At 45.0% G+C, this 17,204-nt stretch overlaps 1 protein-coding gene across 1 annotated transcript in view; it reads right to left on the reverse strand.

The window, feature by feature from the left end:
* Pif1 (Pif1 DNA helicase) overlaps positions 1 to 17,204 on the reverse strand; it is a 67,238-nt gene that overhangs the window by 44,353 nt on the left and 5,681 nt on the right. Inside the window, exons 2-3 of the mRNA XM_067082973.1 lie at positions 13,846 to 13,992; positions 9,252 to 9,537 (exon numbers count right to left, since the gene is read on the reverse strand). Coding sequence (XP_066939074.1) covers positions 9,252 to 9,537; positions 13,846 to 13,991 — 432 coding nt within the window. The 5' untranslated portion in view covers position 13,992. The remainder of the gene's footprint in view (positions 1 to 9,251; positions 9,538 to 13,845; positions 13,993 to 17,204) is intronic.

Raw genomic sequence — 17,204 nt, forward strand, 5'->3', positions numbered from 1 at the left:
TTGCCAGAACTAGACCTAGAATTAAAAACTTGAGTAGTAGACCAAAGAAATCTTGGCATATCAGCCCACTCAAATGATTATTCACCATGCAAAAGAGATAGCAAGGAACAGAAATATCAGTGAATTTAGTAGATCAACATCATGGTGCTCCAGATTTATGAGAGGAAACAATTTGTGTATGAGGGCTAGAACAAGTACAGTATAGCCTAATATATGCCTACAGAATGCAAAAACAAAACCATTGTGTTTCACAGGTCTATCATAAATTCAGGAACACGAATACCTATGAACATTCATAAATAGCAACTACGGATGAAGTCCCCATATATTTGATGTGCTATCAAACAAGACCAGGTAACAAAGGTGTTAAAACAGTTTCTAAAAAGTAATGCCAAAGAAAAGACACATTGCACAGTTGTTTTAACATGCTGTGCTAACAGCACAAAACTTCCACTTTTTCTCATTTATAAGAAAAAAAAAAAAAAAAAAAAAAAAATGATATTTTAATGATAAAATAAAGTTTGTTCATACTTACCTGGCAGATATATATATAGCTGTATTCTCCGAAGGTCCGACAGAATTTCAAATTTCGCGGCACACGCAGTGGCCGGACAGGTGGTTAGTACACATTCCCGCCGCTGGGAAGGCGGGTATCAGGAACCATTCCCATTTTCTATTCAGATTTTCTAACGCCACTGTCTCCTGAGGGGAGGAGGGAGGGCAATATGAATATATATATCTGCCAGGTAAGTATGAACAAACTTTATTTTATCATTAAAATATCATTTTGTTCACGAGACTTACCTGCCAGATATATATAGCTGAATACCACCTTTGGAGGGGGGTAGAGACAGCTTAAGAATAATGGAAAACAATTTAAGAGATAAAATATTTTGGTTCCTTACCTGATAGCATAGCTGACTGAGTGGTTACTGTCACTCTAGCCTGCTTCTGCTTTACTAGAGACCCCAGCAAGGTAGTGACCTATAAAGCTGGCGACTGCTAGATGATCTGTCAACGGGGCGTGACCACAATGTGACTAGACCATGGATCATAAAACCAGGACAAAAGAGTATACCAACCACCTAACCAGCACTTTAAGATTTATGTAAAAGATTGGGAAGACTGACACCATCAATCGACCCATCAACCATAAAAAACACAACAAAACACAATTAAAAAAACCCTTCCTAAATAGGATTAAAGGATAGGAGCAGAGCTACCACCTGACCCCAAGGTTGCTGCAGCAGCAACGTATGGTCCCAGAGAATAGCAATTTTCATAAGCTACCTTGAACATCTCTTAAAGTAGTGTGAGGCAAACACTGATTCACTTCTCCAAAAAGTGGCACTGATAATATCACTGAGCGCCATATTTCTCTGGAAAGCCATGGAGGTAGCGACTGCCCTAACTTCATGGGCGTTCACTTTCAACAACTTAAAGTTGGAGTCGTCACAACAAGAATGAGCCTCCTTAATGACATTCCTAATGAAGAATGCTAACGTGCATTCTTCGACATGGGATTAACAGGATGTTTCACAGAACACCATAAATTGTCCGAGGGACCTCGAGGTCCTGAGTCCTTCTAAGGTAAAACCTTAGAGCTCTAACAGGGCACAGAACTCTCTCAGGTTCTGTCCAGCTAGGTCAGTCAAACCTTGAATCTCAAACGATCTAGGCCAGGGATTAGAAGGCCTTTCATTCTTAGCCAAGAATATAGGGGACAACGAATAGACAGCATTGTGTCCCTTGAAGCCCACATGACGGCTGAAAGCCTGAACTTCGCTCACTCTCTTCTTGCCGTCGCCAGAGCAATGAGGAAGACTGTCTTTCTGGTAACATCCCTTAGAGATGCTGAATGAATTGGCTCAAACGGACTGGCCATTAAAAACTTGAGGACAACATCCAAATTCCAAGTAGGGGAATAGGCTGAGGAACTTTAGATGTTTCAAAAGATCTCAAGAGATCGTGGAGGTCCTTATTATTAGACAAATCCAGTCCTCTATGGCGGAAAACAGAGGAAAGCATGCTCCGATAACACTTTGATAGTTGGGACTGCTAACTTGAGTTTTTCTCTCAAAAAGAGAAGGAAATCAGCTATTTGGCTCAAAGAGGTCGAGGAAGAGGAAACTCCTTCTTTCTGCACCAACCTCTGAAGGTTGCCCACTTCGCTTGATACACTTTGATAGAGGAAGCTCTTCTGGCTCTAGCGATGGCCCGTGCCACCTGGCCAGAAAACCCCTCGCTCTGACCAATTTCTCGATAGTCTGAATGCAGTCAGGTTCAGAGCGGGAGGTTTTGATGGTATCTCGTGAAGTGGGGTTGTTTGAGCAGATCTGCTCTCAAAGGTAGTGACCTGGGAACGTCCACTAACCAGAAGAGAATCTCCGAGAACCATTGGTTCGAAGGCCAAAACGGGCGATGAGCGTCATCCTTGTTCCTTGAGAGGCCGAGAACTTGCGTATGACTTTTCCCAGAATTTTGAACGGAGGAAAGGCATAAACGTCCAGACCCGTCCAATCCCAGAGAAGAGCATCTATCGCCACTGCCCTGGGTCTAGAACAGGGGAGCAGTAGATGGGAAGCCTCGCTGTTCTTGAGGTCGCGAAGAGATCCACGAGAGGACGACCCCAAAGGTTCCAGAGGTCTCGGCAAACCTCCTGATGAAGAGTCCATTCCGTCGGAAGAAGTTGGTGGCGCCGACTGAGCAGGTCCGCTCGAACATTCTCTACCCCTGCAACAAATCTTGTGAGGATTGTAATGTTGCGAGCCTGAGCCCAGAGGAGAATTTCTCTCTCAAAGCCGAACAGGGAACAAGTGTGTTCCGCCCTGTTTTTGAGGCACGCCAACGCAGAGTGTTGTCCGAGTTCACTTGAACAACGTGATTGGCAACTAGAGACTCGAAGACTTGGAGGGCTAGGAAGATTGCTGCCAACTCTTTGATGTTGATGTGCCAGGAAATCTGTTGCCCTTCCAGGTTCCTGACACTTCCTTTCCCCCCCCAGTGTTGCTCCCCAACCCGCCAAAGAAGCGTCGGAAAACAACACTAGGTCGGGGCTCAGAAGCTTGAGAGAGATCCTTTCCCAACTTCACAGGATCGAGCCACCACTTGAGGGAGTCTTTTATGGAGGGAAGGATCCTTAATTCTTCTTCCAAGTCTTCCTTGTTCTTCCAGTTCTCCAGCAGAAAGAACTGGAGAGGTCTGAGATGTAGCCTTCCTAGAGAAACAAACTTCTCCAGCGAGGAAATGGTCCCCAGCAGACTCATCCATTCCCTCACCGAGCATGTTTCCTTCTCCAAGAAGACTGCGACTTTTTCGCAACAATGAACTTGCCTTTCTAGCGACGGAGACGCTAGAAAAGCCGCTGAATTCATCTGAATCCCCAGATAAACGATGGACTGGGAGGGGATCAGTTGCGATTTTTCTACATTGACCAGAAGTCCCAGGGACTTCACTAGATCAAGAGTAAAATGAAGGTCCTCCAGACACCTTCAACCAGTGCTGAAGAAGCACGGATCAGCCAATCGTCTAGGTAGAGAGAGAAAATCCTGACTCCCTGAGAGGTGCAACCACCAAGTACTGACCAGACGCTATATTCTTCATGAGAAGAGTAAACACCCTCGGGGCTGTGCTGAGTCCAAAGCAGAGAGCCCTGAATTGGTAAGTCTTGCCCCAAGACAAAGCGGAGATACTTCATCGAACGGGATGAATCGGGGCGTGAAGTATGCATCTTGAAGGTCTAAAGACACCATCCAATCCCGGGACGAAGAGCTCCTAAAATAGACTGAGACGTTTCCATCTTGAACTTGTCCTTCTGGACAAAGTCGTTCAGCCCTGCTGACGTCCAAGACAGGTCTCCAGCCTTCTGGATGTTTCGGAACCAGAAACAGTCTGTTGTAAAATCCCGGGATTTTGTGTCTAAGACTGGCTCCACTGCTCTCTTCTCGAGCATTTGGTCGAGAAGGTCAAACAGCATCTTCTGCTTGGCAGGGCGGTACTTGGGAGATAAATCTCTGGGGTCAAAGACAAAAGCGGAAGAGTCAGGAAAGGAATTAGGTATCCTCTCTCTACTACTTGGAGGGACCAAGAGTCTGCCCCTCTCTCTCTCCAGGCTTGAGCAAAATGAAGAAGCCTGGCTCCTACTGGCATCTGGAGGAGAAACGAGTCACTTGCCGCCCCTCTTGGGGACGACCTTGCCTCTAGGAAAACCTCTGCCTCGAGGTGCGGGTTTGGAGAAACTACCCGTGGAAGAGCCTCCACAAAGGGCTGCTTCTTTTTGCCTGTTGAGGCACAGAAGACGTTATGAAGAAGGTGCTGAGGGACGCTTTTGAGGACCTGGAAAGGAGGTCTTGAGTGGCCTTCTCCTGAAGGCTGGAAGCGTTATCCTTAACCAAGGTCTGGGGAAGAGATGGCTAGAGAAAGGTGCGAACTGAAGTTCTCCTTCTGAGAAGGAGAAACCGACTTCGCCAAAAAGGAGCAGAACAATGCTCTCTTCTTTAAAAGAGCTGACGAAAACTGAGAAGTCAGATCTTCAGAGCCATCTCTGACGGCCTTGTCCATACACCGCAAAAACGCTAGACAGCTCCCCAGACTAATAGAACTAGGGCTATTAGCCTTAGTGTGCAGAACGCCCAGACACCAGTCCAAAAGTTAAAAACTTCCACTGTCTTGAAAAGTCCTTTGAGGTGGTGGTCCATTTCAGTAAGAGTCCAGGAAACCTTGGAAGAGGACAAGTGGGATCTCCTAGAGGATAGTCCACAAGACTAGCAAAGTCCCCTTTAGAAGTAGCCCAGAAAACAAACCCATATCTTCCCTGTGTCGTACCATACGGATTTTCCCGAAGCAGAAGGAGGCAAAGCAAAAGAAGTCTTCCTTGGTTCTTCCTAGTAGACATCCAGTCTTGAACTTTCTTAAAAGCCTTCTTGGTAGAGAAGGATTTCTTCATTTTAAAGCCAGGAGATTTCTTCTCGCCTGAGACGAAAGCCAACTTCTGCAGCTGGGGGGTCTTGAGGAGCTGAAGTGAAACGTATCAGGAAATAAATCCTTAAACAGACAAGTCAGAGTCTGATACTCCCGAAGAAGCAGAAGGAACTTGTTTCTCTTCGTCCGAGGGTTCTGAAAAAGGGGTTCTTCTTCCTCAGCTTAGAGGATCAGGAGAGCAGGGAGGAAGGAGTCCGAATCTTCTGATACGCCAGCCGGGACTTAACGTGCTTGGAAGTAGAGGCTAAATCCTGATGAGCCTGAACAGAAGAAACGGGAAGTTGGTCATCAAGAAAAAACTGCAGGCGTGGTAGCAACATCCGTATGATGAGAAGAGATAACACGAGGAGAGCGAGGAGCGTCCTGGCGTGAAGCGCGAGATCTCCGTGAACTGGCACGGAAGAGGCTTCACGTGGAGAGCGCGCGAAGCGTCCTGGGTGGGCGCGCCCGAGACACAGGGTGAGGCGCGCGAGAAGCGTGAGGAGCGCAGAAGCGTGAGGAGCGCGCTCCGCTAGAAACTCGAACATGGCGCAACACCGTCAAAATCTTCAAAGAGAGAAAGGAATTCTTTAAAACCTTCCTTAGGCGCAGGGACGAAAGCTTCAGGAGAAGCAGCAGACGAAGACGACGAAGCGGGAGAGTGGGAAGGCCTAGACTTCTTCACAGGCAGATGCAAATCTTTACGACAGATTCCTGGCCTTCCTACGATCCATAAGAGAATCCAGTTGCTGTTGCATGCCCAACAAAATCTGGCAAGTAGGGGACACAGCTCTCTTAGCAGACGGACTGAATTTGAGAGAAGAAGGCGAGCGGTGAGAAGGCTTCTTCTTTCCCAATGGGGAAAGGTCTCCCATCTTAGCGCGAGCAGCGTCCAAACTCCAAGAAAAACTTCTTCCGATGAGGACTTCCTCGAAACTTTCAGGTGACGAGCGCAAACGTCTAGAGGAAGAGGACGTGAAGCGTCCTCTCCTCTCAGGCTTCTCATGAGGGGTCGAGAGTCCAACCGAGCGCTCCAACCCCGACAAGGGGAGGACATGTCGGAGGACGAGAAGCATTCCTTATGGATGCGTGCCCGAGCACGATCCCTGGCAGCCTGGGTGGAGTCAACAGGACCTGCCGAAGGGACGCCAGATCGGAGGAGTCCCCGTAACCTTCATGCGGCTTCGACATGCCCTCTCCCCGGGTCTTGGGAGTTCGGCAGAGGTCCAGGCCTAGAAGCATTATAGGGTCGATCTGACGCCCCCTCCACAACACTAGGGGGATTAACACACACTACACTTTGCGCTTGCAGGGCATTCACTTTGTTTTCAAGAGCGCGAATAGACTCAAGAACTAGAGTCAGAGCATTACTTTCTGCAACAACAAACTCAGGGTTAGGCAACACTAAAGGGTTAGGACTACAAGCTACAGGGTTACTAACGTAGAGAAAACCCTGACCGACCAACCACAGAAACACTCCTGGAGGAAGACCTCCTCACCCTATCACGCTCCAATTTAAGCATATAGGATTCATACTTCTTCCATTCTCCTCAGATAATCCCTCACATTCATTACAACGATTGTCCACAGAACATTCCATACCTCTACATTTCATACATAAAGTGTGAGGGTCTACCAAAGCCTTCGATAGCCTCACCTTACACCCACCCAAGCTACACACTCGATAGCTAGAGGAAGACATTATATAAAGAAAAGTCAAAGGCCAAATTCAAAAACGGTCCAGAAAAAGCGTATGCCAAGTCACAGATCCAAGTCGATACCAAAAACAACCAAAATACTCAAATGACAAAATATTGAAATCCAAAGCGGAGGAACTGACAACAGGTGTTGACAGTCCGGCGACAGAGAAAATCTGAATAGAAAATGGGAATGGTTCCTGATACCCGCGCTTCCAGCGGCGGAATGTGTACTAACCACCTGTCCGGCCACTGCGTGTGCCGCGAAAATTTGAAATTCTGTCGGACCTTCGGAGAATACAGCTATATATATATCTGGCAGGTAAGTCTCGTGAACAAAAAAAAAAATTACCCCCAAAAAAGTAGCTAAGGATTTCATCTTCATGTCAATGAAAAGGGTTAAATGGGCAAGGGGTGGGGGTGTGAAGTTGTTGTTTGACAAAGTGCGATCCAGCTGGGCTGTTGAAGGAGCCTGATTATCACAATACCAGACTGAGTGCGATTGTTCTTCAAGTAGATGGTTAGTTTAAGATACGCAGCCCCCAGGGGTTCCATTCCAACAGCATGACGATAAGCGAAAATCACTGGTAACCAAAAACTGGCGAATAACCGGGGACTGCCTGTATAGCACATAAAGTGACCTTTGACCTTTGAAATGCCCTATAACAATAGCGTACAGGCAGTTCCTGCATACCAGTGTTATGGAGCTTGGCTAGCAATGTCATTAACTGGATTTTCAGTGCCAGTAAGCGATTTTCGGCACCGGTGACAGTTTATCGGCGCCGATAACCGATAAACGGCACCGATAACTGGTTAACAGCACGATAACCAGTTAACGGCACCAATAACTGGTTAACAGCACCCATAACTGGTTAACGGCACCAATAACTGGTTAAAGGCACCGATAACCAGTTAATGGCACCGATAACCAGTGGTTTATTGGCGATTTTCGATTGCTGGCGCTCTGCCGGGAATGGAACCCCCGCCATTAACCGGGGACTGCCTGTATTGCAGGAATGGGTTTGGCAGTTTGGAACCAAATATGGGCTCATAGGACTGAAACCGTTGAGTAAGAGAGCAAGACAACCGAAGACTCAAGTTAGCTGCAAGTCCATTAAGCCTAACCAGCAAGTTGTAGCATTTGGATTTCTCAGGCAACAAAGCCCTCAGAGCATTCATGAGGGAAGAGTAGAACAACTGGATGAAGTCTTCAGATTTTGAAATGACATGTACAAGAAGAAGGAAGAGGCCAACCTTTATAGTATACAGGTGCGTGAGTAAAATGACCAATGAATCCTGTAAAAGGACTGGTTGTGAAACCATTTAACAAAATGTCACATTCTCAACACCTCTGGTGGTACAGAAGAGCATATTAATGATCCAGATGATGAAATAAATGCTATTGCAGTCGTAGAAAACTGCCACAAGGGAGAACTTTGAGGGATCTCAGCAGTGATGATGACCGATAAGGCTTTGGGGATGAAAGAATGATGAATATTGCTTTGCCTACCTACCAGTACAGTACTGTATCAATGCATGCATTATGCTTTTTGCTGAGTGGCATAAGCTGACTACAGAAACTGCAATTTTTTTCCCTGTTGCTTGTTGTGTGATGGTATACATTTGCTTGGTCTGCTTGTTGAGAATTTTTATTAAAATAATTTCTTGTAATTTATTGTCTACTGATATTCAATTAAATATTTGCTTTGTTTGCATGAAAATACTTGGTATATAATCATTAGTTTAAAGATTGTTAGGCTAAGTATTAAGGATTAATTGTATGGTTGTGTGAATGTGGGTACAGTAAACCCCCTGTATTTGCGGTCTCACTATTCGCGGACTCACGCATTTGCAGATTTCTCTGTGAAACGTAGACACATTATTTGCGGAAAATTTGCCCATTTGTGGTATTTTTCACTAAGAAATATTCACTGACTGTTGTATTTTCACATAATTTTCATGACTAAATGCACTTTTCATGGTAATACTATTAAAATATTCAGGTATAAGCATTTTTAGAGATTTTTTTGTTTGAACTATTAAAATAGGCAGTTCTAAGTGTTTTTAGAGGGTTAAGTATTCATGATTTTATCTATTTGCGGGGGTGTGGCATCCCCCACGAATAGGGGGTTTACTGTATCTACTTGATGTTTTATGAAAAAATTTGGTTTCCAATGAAAATAAGATTAAATTTTATTTTAACGTCAGTTGTAAACTCATGGCTATACTTTAGAAAACTTCCACTTGGGAAGGCTCTGCTAAACCTGTACTTTAATCCTAACAATGAGATGTTAGAAAATAAAGGAAATCCTTATCCACCACACTTCAGCTATCTGAAACTGTTTGACTGACTACATCCAAGGAAGGCCTGAAGATCAACATGAACATGTACCAGCACCATACCAAGAGCTACATATTTTCTTATTCTTATTCTAAAAGAGAATGTATCTATGATATCGTTAACATGGGATTGAGTTATCATACAAGTATAGTAATTGTTTTGGAGACAAATTCTTCTAAAAAATGGGCCTTTTAAATTTTCCCCTCCTAAATACTATTGGCTAAGAAATGGCCTTACATAACAATAAAACATACCTTTATGGTTAAAGGACTGATTTCATCAAACGAACTTGGAGCACTGGAGAGCAATCGCTGCCTTGCGCTGATGACTTTGCCATTAGGTACTGCTTGTTTACTGGCTAACGTTTTCATAAATATCAACAGCTGATTCGGTGGTGCATTGGATATCATCAGGTTGATCTTAAGGTCTTTCAGAAATATGGTTGCTTTGCCTTCCTTGATGAATCGCTTATGTAGCTGCACGTCTCTTATGGGGAACTTATGAGACTGTTTAGGGCTGTCCACACGTAGAATAATGTCCCTGATGGTGGGATTAAGCAGAATTAATTCACATAAAGCTATATAAACAGTGAACAAACACATAAATACATACATACCCGCACATAGATTATATAGCCTATATATATATATATTATATCAAATATAAAGAGAGAGAGAGAGAGAGAGAGAGAGAGAAGAGAGAGAGAGAGAGAGAGAGAGAGAGAGAGAGAGAGAGAGAGAGAGAGAGAGAGAGAGAGAGAGAGAGAGAGAGAGAGAGAGAGAGAGAGAGAGAGAGAGCCTACCTAGTGTCGGGTTGGCATTGTCCAGGAGAAAGAGTTTTCCCCTTCTGACAAGTCAGGGGCAAAGGAAGTAAATCACAAGGATGGCTAGACCTTGATGAACTCCCTGTACTGACACAGACGAATTCACATGGCCCAAAACCCTCTAACAAGTCGTGACCACGGCAACTGATTGAAGGCCTATGCTCTTGGTGGCTGAAAAACCATCTGTGGATTGTGCCAAGGTGCTTCCTCGAGGCCACCTCACTCACAAAAGAGCTCGATGAACTGAAAACTAACTCTGCACCTTAGTATATGAATCTTGCAAGCTTGGAAGCTTAGGAGATGAGATGGAAGAACACCTCGAGTCTAAGGAGATGGCACCCATTGCCAACCCTACTCGGGAAAATCAATTGTCCTTGGCGACTGATCCTCCCCACCCTACTCCAGGGGGAAGAGCACACTGAAGGAAGTCTAATGAGACTTCAAAATCAGGGTAGACTCCCCACTCCAAACTCACAGCCATAGTTTAAAAAAAAGTGGGGCTCAGGTGAAGGAAGACTAAGTAGAAAAAGGTGAGGAAAGGAAGGAGAGTGTCTGTTCATCCTTCCATCACTGTCCATACTTGCCTTGTCTGCAGGCAGGGCTGGTCAAATCTGGAATAAAATACTAAGCCACAATGATCAGTGGAATATGGCTACTGAGCCTGCTTCCTCCAACAGAATAAAAAGGAAGGCTGTGACAGGAGGATTACCCTATCTAAGGCAAACCAAACTCCTGCAATCCTTCCAAGTCAGCAAGTCTTACAACCAGAAAGGTAAATATGACAAATTTTTTATTAATTTGTATTTTTCATAGCTAACAAACCTGAGATCTTAACATTATGATCAATCATCTGGTACCAGCTGGAAACCGGTTTAAAAACAATAAAAAATCGAAAGATATGCAAGGAATCTGTGGCATCTGACACCTCAGATGAGGTGGAAGCGGGTCAGAGACCCAGCAAGAACCTTGTGGCGCATTCAGGCTTTCTTCCAACCCAGGATAAGACATAAGAGGGGTGGCTAGAGGTGGGCAGTCTATGTTAAGACCTCAAGTTTGTTAGCTCAGAAAAATACAAATTAATTAAAAATTTGTCATTTGTTCGTACGCGGATCAAACCTTCGGTCTTAACATTAGGATAGACTCTCACCTGGAGGGGGGTATAAGAATCCTGAACCAACTGGGGGTTTGGCACACCTAATCACTCTTCCTAGAAATTAGGGTTCTAAGGAAGGGGACCTAAGCCTCTGAGTTGTTAGATAAGTGGGTATCTAACATCCAGTCCACTGGGTTACAATACAATGCAGCAAGCTGGATTCACTGCATATATGGAAGTCAAAGAGAACTATATCTGTTCAAGCAACAAACCATGTCAGCCAAACTTAACGGGTTTGTCACCACTTCTCACTCCCCTTGCTGGAGAGAGAGAAGTAAAGGCTAATGAGAAGCATATTTGTATGTCGTATGGAACATATAAATGCTGTAACAGTATGGCTGCAACACTCACCTGCATCAAGCCAGTTCCAGTGTATGATACGTCTTACTCTTCAAAACTGCCCGTAGGTAGCAAAGAAAGGAAAAAGGGAAAGAAAAGAGACCAGTCATCTCACTCATTCTCTCTTCCACACTATCATCTTACACAAGATACAAACAGTCAAGCCAAGGGCACTGGATGAGCTACACAACTTGTTGAACACCACCACCGGACCCAAGGAAAAAGTGTCCCAGGACCTGTGGGCAACATCCTTCAGGTAGAAGGAAGTGAAAGTGGTCTGACAAAGCCAAGAACCAGAATTCAAAATCCTATGAACAGACAAGTTCTTCTTAAATGCCAGAGAGGAACTTATTCCTCTGATGTCATGTGACTTAGAATGCATGGTATTGGAGACAGAATTTGATGATGAGAAATAGGCTTGCCTAATTAGGCTACCTCACGTAGCCAAAACGAAATGGTATTCTTGGACACTTCTTTCTTAGCTCGGCCTGTGCTAACAAAAAGTCTACGGCACCTAGGTCTTAAGTGACGGGTCCTTTTCAGGTAACAACGCAGTGCTCTGAAGGGGTAAAGCAGTAACTCTTGAGGATCATTGTTCACAAAATCCCTAAGGGAAGGTATGGAAAATGAGGCAAACCTGTCATCGTGAACCAGGGGATTTTCAGTCGGCCACGAATTCTGAGACAAATTCGAAAGCCACTGACCCCCAACCCCTGGTGTGTTTAATGTCATAATCTAAACCATGGAGCTCACCAACTCTTCGAGGAAGCCAAGGTCAGGAGGAAAACTGTTTTCAAAGTCAGATCCCTGTCTGACAATTGACGCAGTGGCTCGAATGGAGCTCAAGTGAGACTACCCAGCACCAGAGTTAGGTCCCACGTAGGAGGCTTGAGTTCCCTAGGAGAACAAGACTACTCAAAGCTCTTGAACAACACAGAGATTTCCCAGGATGAAGAGATGTCCATGTCTTTCGGACGGAGAACTAATCCTAAAGCAGGCCTGTAGCTCTTGATAGCAGAAACAGAAAGGCCCTTTTCTGCTATGAGATAGATTAGGAAGTCCGCTAAGTTCCGAGTGGAGAGAAACGCTGTCAACGACACCAATCACAGTAAACAGCCCACTTGCCCTGGTAACATGGCTGACAAAGATCTCCTGAGGTAGCCAGACATCTGCATTGCTCCTCTGCATGAAAAACCTCTCGCTTGCAAGAGATACTGGATAATTTCCTGCCGTGAAGAGACAGGTACCTCTCTACGTGAGGTTGGCAGAGAAGACTGTGCAAAGGGGGAGCCTCTCTCGGTACTGGTGAGAGCAAAGACAGAAGATCTGGGAACCACTCTGCTGGGGGCCACAAAGGAGCTACTAGGGTCATCCTGAGATTCTTGGAACTCATCACTCCGTTGGACATGACAGATCAGGCAGAATGGAGTGAAGGCATAAAATTCCAGGTTGTCTCAAGGACGTTGGAGAGCGTCCTCCGCCACAGCAAACGGATCTGGGACCACCGAACAATAGACCTCTAGCTTTCTGTTGAACCTTGTAGTGAAGAGGTCTGACATGGGTCTTCCCCACAGATGAAATAGCCTGTCCACTATGTCCTGATGCAGAGACCATTCTGTACCTAGAACTTGTTCCTGACGACTTAGCTTGCCGGCCACTACATTGCTTTTGCCTGGATTGTACCTGGCCATGAGCTCCAATGAGTTGTCGATTGCCCACTGGTGCAATTCGACCGTCAGCAAGTGAACACTAACAGAACCTGTTAAACTCCTGATGAAAACAAGTATTAATCCAAGCAAGAAAAACTGATCCAAATTCCAAGAAAAACTGATCCAAATTCCTTGCAAGCATGCTTAATTAACCAATGGGTTTGAATCATATTACTAAAAAGCCACAATAATGTAAATGGTAGACTGGATTTTTCCAAAATATAACTGTTTGCACAATGATCCTCTTCAGTTGACTGAGGAGGACCGTTATGCAAACAGTCGAAAGCTCCCCTGGCTTTTTACTCATTATTTCCGATCACAATATAAAGATGCACCACAGATAATCATATTACTGTACAAACTTAGTAGAAAAACCAAAAAGAGAAATGGAATACTACTCAAGTTTATTCATCCATAAGTTTGCGCGGCAAAGTCGAACATGGAGTCCTGAGAGACATCTGCACTTGACAGCGACCTGAGGCAAAGTGGAGTATGGACTGACAGGTGGGTGAGGTTTTCCCCACTTGTCGGTTATTAACTACCTTGTCGATAAGTCTGAACGGCTGTTTCCAGCTTGAAGCTACTGTACACCCCATGTAAAGACTGAAGGTTTGTGTTTGTACAGAAACATTGCTTTCTAACTGATACAGGGAACTGATAATCTCAAAAAGGAAAATAGGGGCAAAGCAAAAGAAATAAAGCCTCATATACTTTTACCAAACATCACTTTGACAGAAAAAAAATGATATGAAATCAAAGTACACAATACCATAAGAAGTCAAAGTAAAAAATACCACAAATGCACTCTGACATTAGCTACTTACCGAAACTCATTACGTCCCAAGATAAGCTTCACTTGCTTATGAGAAACAGATTTTCTAACAGTCCCTCCTGGTGCAAGATGCTCCACTACAAGAGTGCATCCCAGAACAGGTGCCTGTAGGACTGCTTTATTATCTGGTGTACTCATACTGAAAAGAAAATATATATATATAGAGTATTTACAAAGAAATTTATTATAATCTGAGAAAGTGCAACGAAATGACATGCATTTATGAAGATCTTTTTGGAAAATATTGTATATTAATGTTAACGCCATTACAGTCAACCCCTGGTATTCGTAAGGGATGTGGTACATAGCTAAAATCTGCGATTACTTAAAACCCCTCTACAAATGCTTATAACTTCCTATTCTGATCGTTCAAAACTCAAAAAAACCCTCTAAAAATGCTTATACCTGAATATCTTACCAGTTTTATTACAAAAAGTGCAGTCATGAAAATTATATGAAAATACAGTAATCTGTGAATATTTCTCTATGAGAAATACTGTGAATAGGCGAATTTTCCACAAACAATGTGCATACACGTTCCACAGAGAAATCCACGAATAGGTGAAGCCGCAAATCTGGACCCGCAAATAGGTGGGGGTCCACTGTATTCCTTAAGGCCAATATTTGCAGTAATACCATTATTACGTTCCAACCAATCATTTTTTATTCATAAAGTATTTATAAATATACCTATTATTATAAAATTAGCCTAAAATATACAGTTCTTTCACCCAGTATTTGCTCTTGGAGCTTTTCACATACTGCAACAGTCTTAGCCACTGCCTGGTGGACGAGCCGAAGCCTATCTACCGTGGCCTCCCCCTCCCTCTAGCAAAGAAAAGGGGGGGATCCCAGAACCAGTCCATCCCCAAGTATCAAAGCTGACCCGGGACTAACCAACCTAGATGTCTGAAGCAGCACAGTGTCTTGCCCGCCACCCTCCAGGTTGCTGTCTAGTGGAAGAGGTAGATAATATCACTAACTCCCAGAGTAACAGTCTCTTGAGGGCTGCATTCTCCTCAGGTATCTGGAGGCCCAATCTTGGCTAATGATAGACCCAAAGATCGATCTATGAGACTAACTGGAATATTGCTCTGGCAGTCAATTCTGGTGTTGTTGCCTACGCTTGCGATAGGGAGACTCCCTCTGCACGGAGACATTTTAGACACAGACGGGCCAGGTCCAGGTCAACCTAAAAGATGGCATGATCTCTCTGACAGAACATATTTCTTCTTGTGGACTAGCGGCGGAGGAAGTGCTTGTATGAATAACTGGACCAGGGAACTTTCTCTTGCCCAGCAAAGAACGATCGAGAAAAGGTAATGTCCCTGCCTCAGGATCATTAAAAAGATGTATCATTCTAATGATCTCCACAATAGACCTCTGTAACTCAGAAGAGTAACACTTACCAGAGCCCTTGGTGATCTCTTAGTCATTCAGCGTATGTCCTGTCCAGTCTGTGGACTGGACCAGGAATGTAGGCCTCCGTGTCAAGGGCTAGAATGGGAACAAGAATGTTCCCAGTCCCAAGCCCTAATCCTGCCTGGCTCCCATCTCCCGGGAAAAATTCTGAGGAGGAAGGAACAAGTGAGAGATCATGAACACTCTTGCCCCACCTGCTGAAAACCAAAGCCCGGTCAGGTAACTGAGGCTGTTGGCAGCCATCAACCTGTGATGATAATGTCCGCACGGGTCGGAAGAAGTCATCCAACTCACAAGAGCACGAGTGGGGGCTGCCCTGTGGGCATTTTTATTTACTTAGAAGCCTACTCTTCTATGAGGGAAGAAGACTCAGCAGGGGACCTCCTCTTGCCTTGCCCAAGCAACCAAGCTGGTTGCCGGGCCACCATCCTAAGACCCCTAGTCCACTCTCTTGAAGAGCAGGAGGGGGTGAGGGAGCACCTGCATGCTCTCTGCTCATCTTTCCTCACTGGCTTGCACTGGCAGCTGGGACCAGGTCCGTAGGCCACGGACCCTTGCTGCCTCCAATAGATGAGTTACCGAGGCCAGTACTGCATGGGGCTGGCACCAGCACGAGGCCAGAACTGGTGGCCTGGGCAGGTGGGCTACTGGGGCTGATACCAATACACTGAGGGTCCAAAGAACCACGGGTAGCAACTGCACCCACGTGGGTAGCAATGGGAGCAGCAGTACCACGATACCACTAGCAATAGACCAGGGATGGTACCGATAGCCCAGGAAGGTGGCCTACCAGGGTTGGTGCCGGTACACCTTCCGTCTCCTCTGCTTGTTAGCTTTGGAAGAAGAAAGGAGGGTGGAGACAACAGCACTTGATGACAAAGACGAAAATGAAGACAACAATAATGAATTCTTTTTCCTCTTCTTGAATTTGCCGAGTGTGCCTTCAGCAACAGCCTGCAGATAACATCACTCACAGATGATGTGCAGTATACGGCAGTGCCTGGGAACTCAATCCCAATACTGCATGAGGGGTTACCAAGGAAGTGGGAGCAGTCCTACAGCTAGCAGACACCTTGGCTGGTAAGTCTTCCCAGGCACAGTCAGAGGAGATACCAACAAGTCCCTTGAGCCTAAGAATGATCATTAAGTTCAAAAGACACTTGGTTCTCCCAAGAGGCATAGGGAGATAGAGACAGACATAACTTTCTAAGGCCCTCAGCTTCCACAACACCTAAAAAAATAAGTTGGGTTAGATTTTTGTCACTCATGCCACAGTGTGACATACTAAAATAAATGAGGATTAACCTAAAAAAAAAAAATAGAGAAACCGAATACACAGTCTGTCCTTCCCTGGACAGCGCTTAACCCAGCACTTTTCCCTTCAAAGTGCTAAATTGACTGAAGCGTTTGTATATATCTAGAACACAAACAACAATCACACAAAAATATATCAACAAAAAATAAAGGTCTCTATTTGTGTAGGAATAATGAAGTATTATTCTAATGATCTCCACAACAGACCTCTGTAACTCGCAGGAGAGAAACACTCACCAGAGCCCCTGGTGATCTCTTAATCATTTGGCATGTGTCCTGTCTAGTCTGAGGACTGGACCAGGAAGCAGACCTTTGTAAAGGCTGGGATGGGAGCAAGAACATTTTCGGTCCCAAACCCCAAACTTGTCCGGCTCCTGTCCCGGAAAAAATTCCAAGGAGGAGGAGGAAACAGGAGAGAGATAGCAAGCACCCTTGCCCCACCTGCCAAAGACTGAAGTCCCAGCAGGTAAGTGAGGCTGTGGGAGGTCATCAATCTGCGATGACAGCATCCGCCTGGGTCAAGGAGAGCAGTCCTTGTGGGGGCTGTCCCACAAGCATGTTTCAATCTACAGGCAGCCCCTGGTTTATGATGGGGTTCCATTCCTGTGCTGCGTC

This window comes from Macrobrachium rosenbergii, chromosome 40 (assembly GCF_040412425.1).
Source record: "Macrobrachium rosenbergii isolate ZJJX-2024 chromosome 40, ASM4041242v1, whole genome shotgun sequence".
NCBI lineage: Eukaryota > Metazoa > Arthropoda > Malacostraca > Decapoda > Palaemonidae > Macrobrachium > Macrobrachium rosenbergii.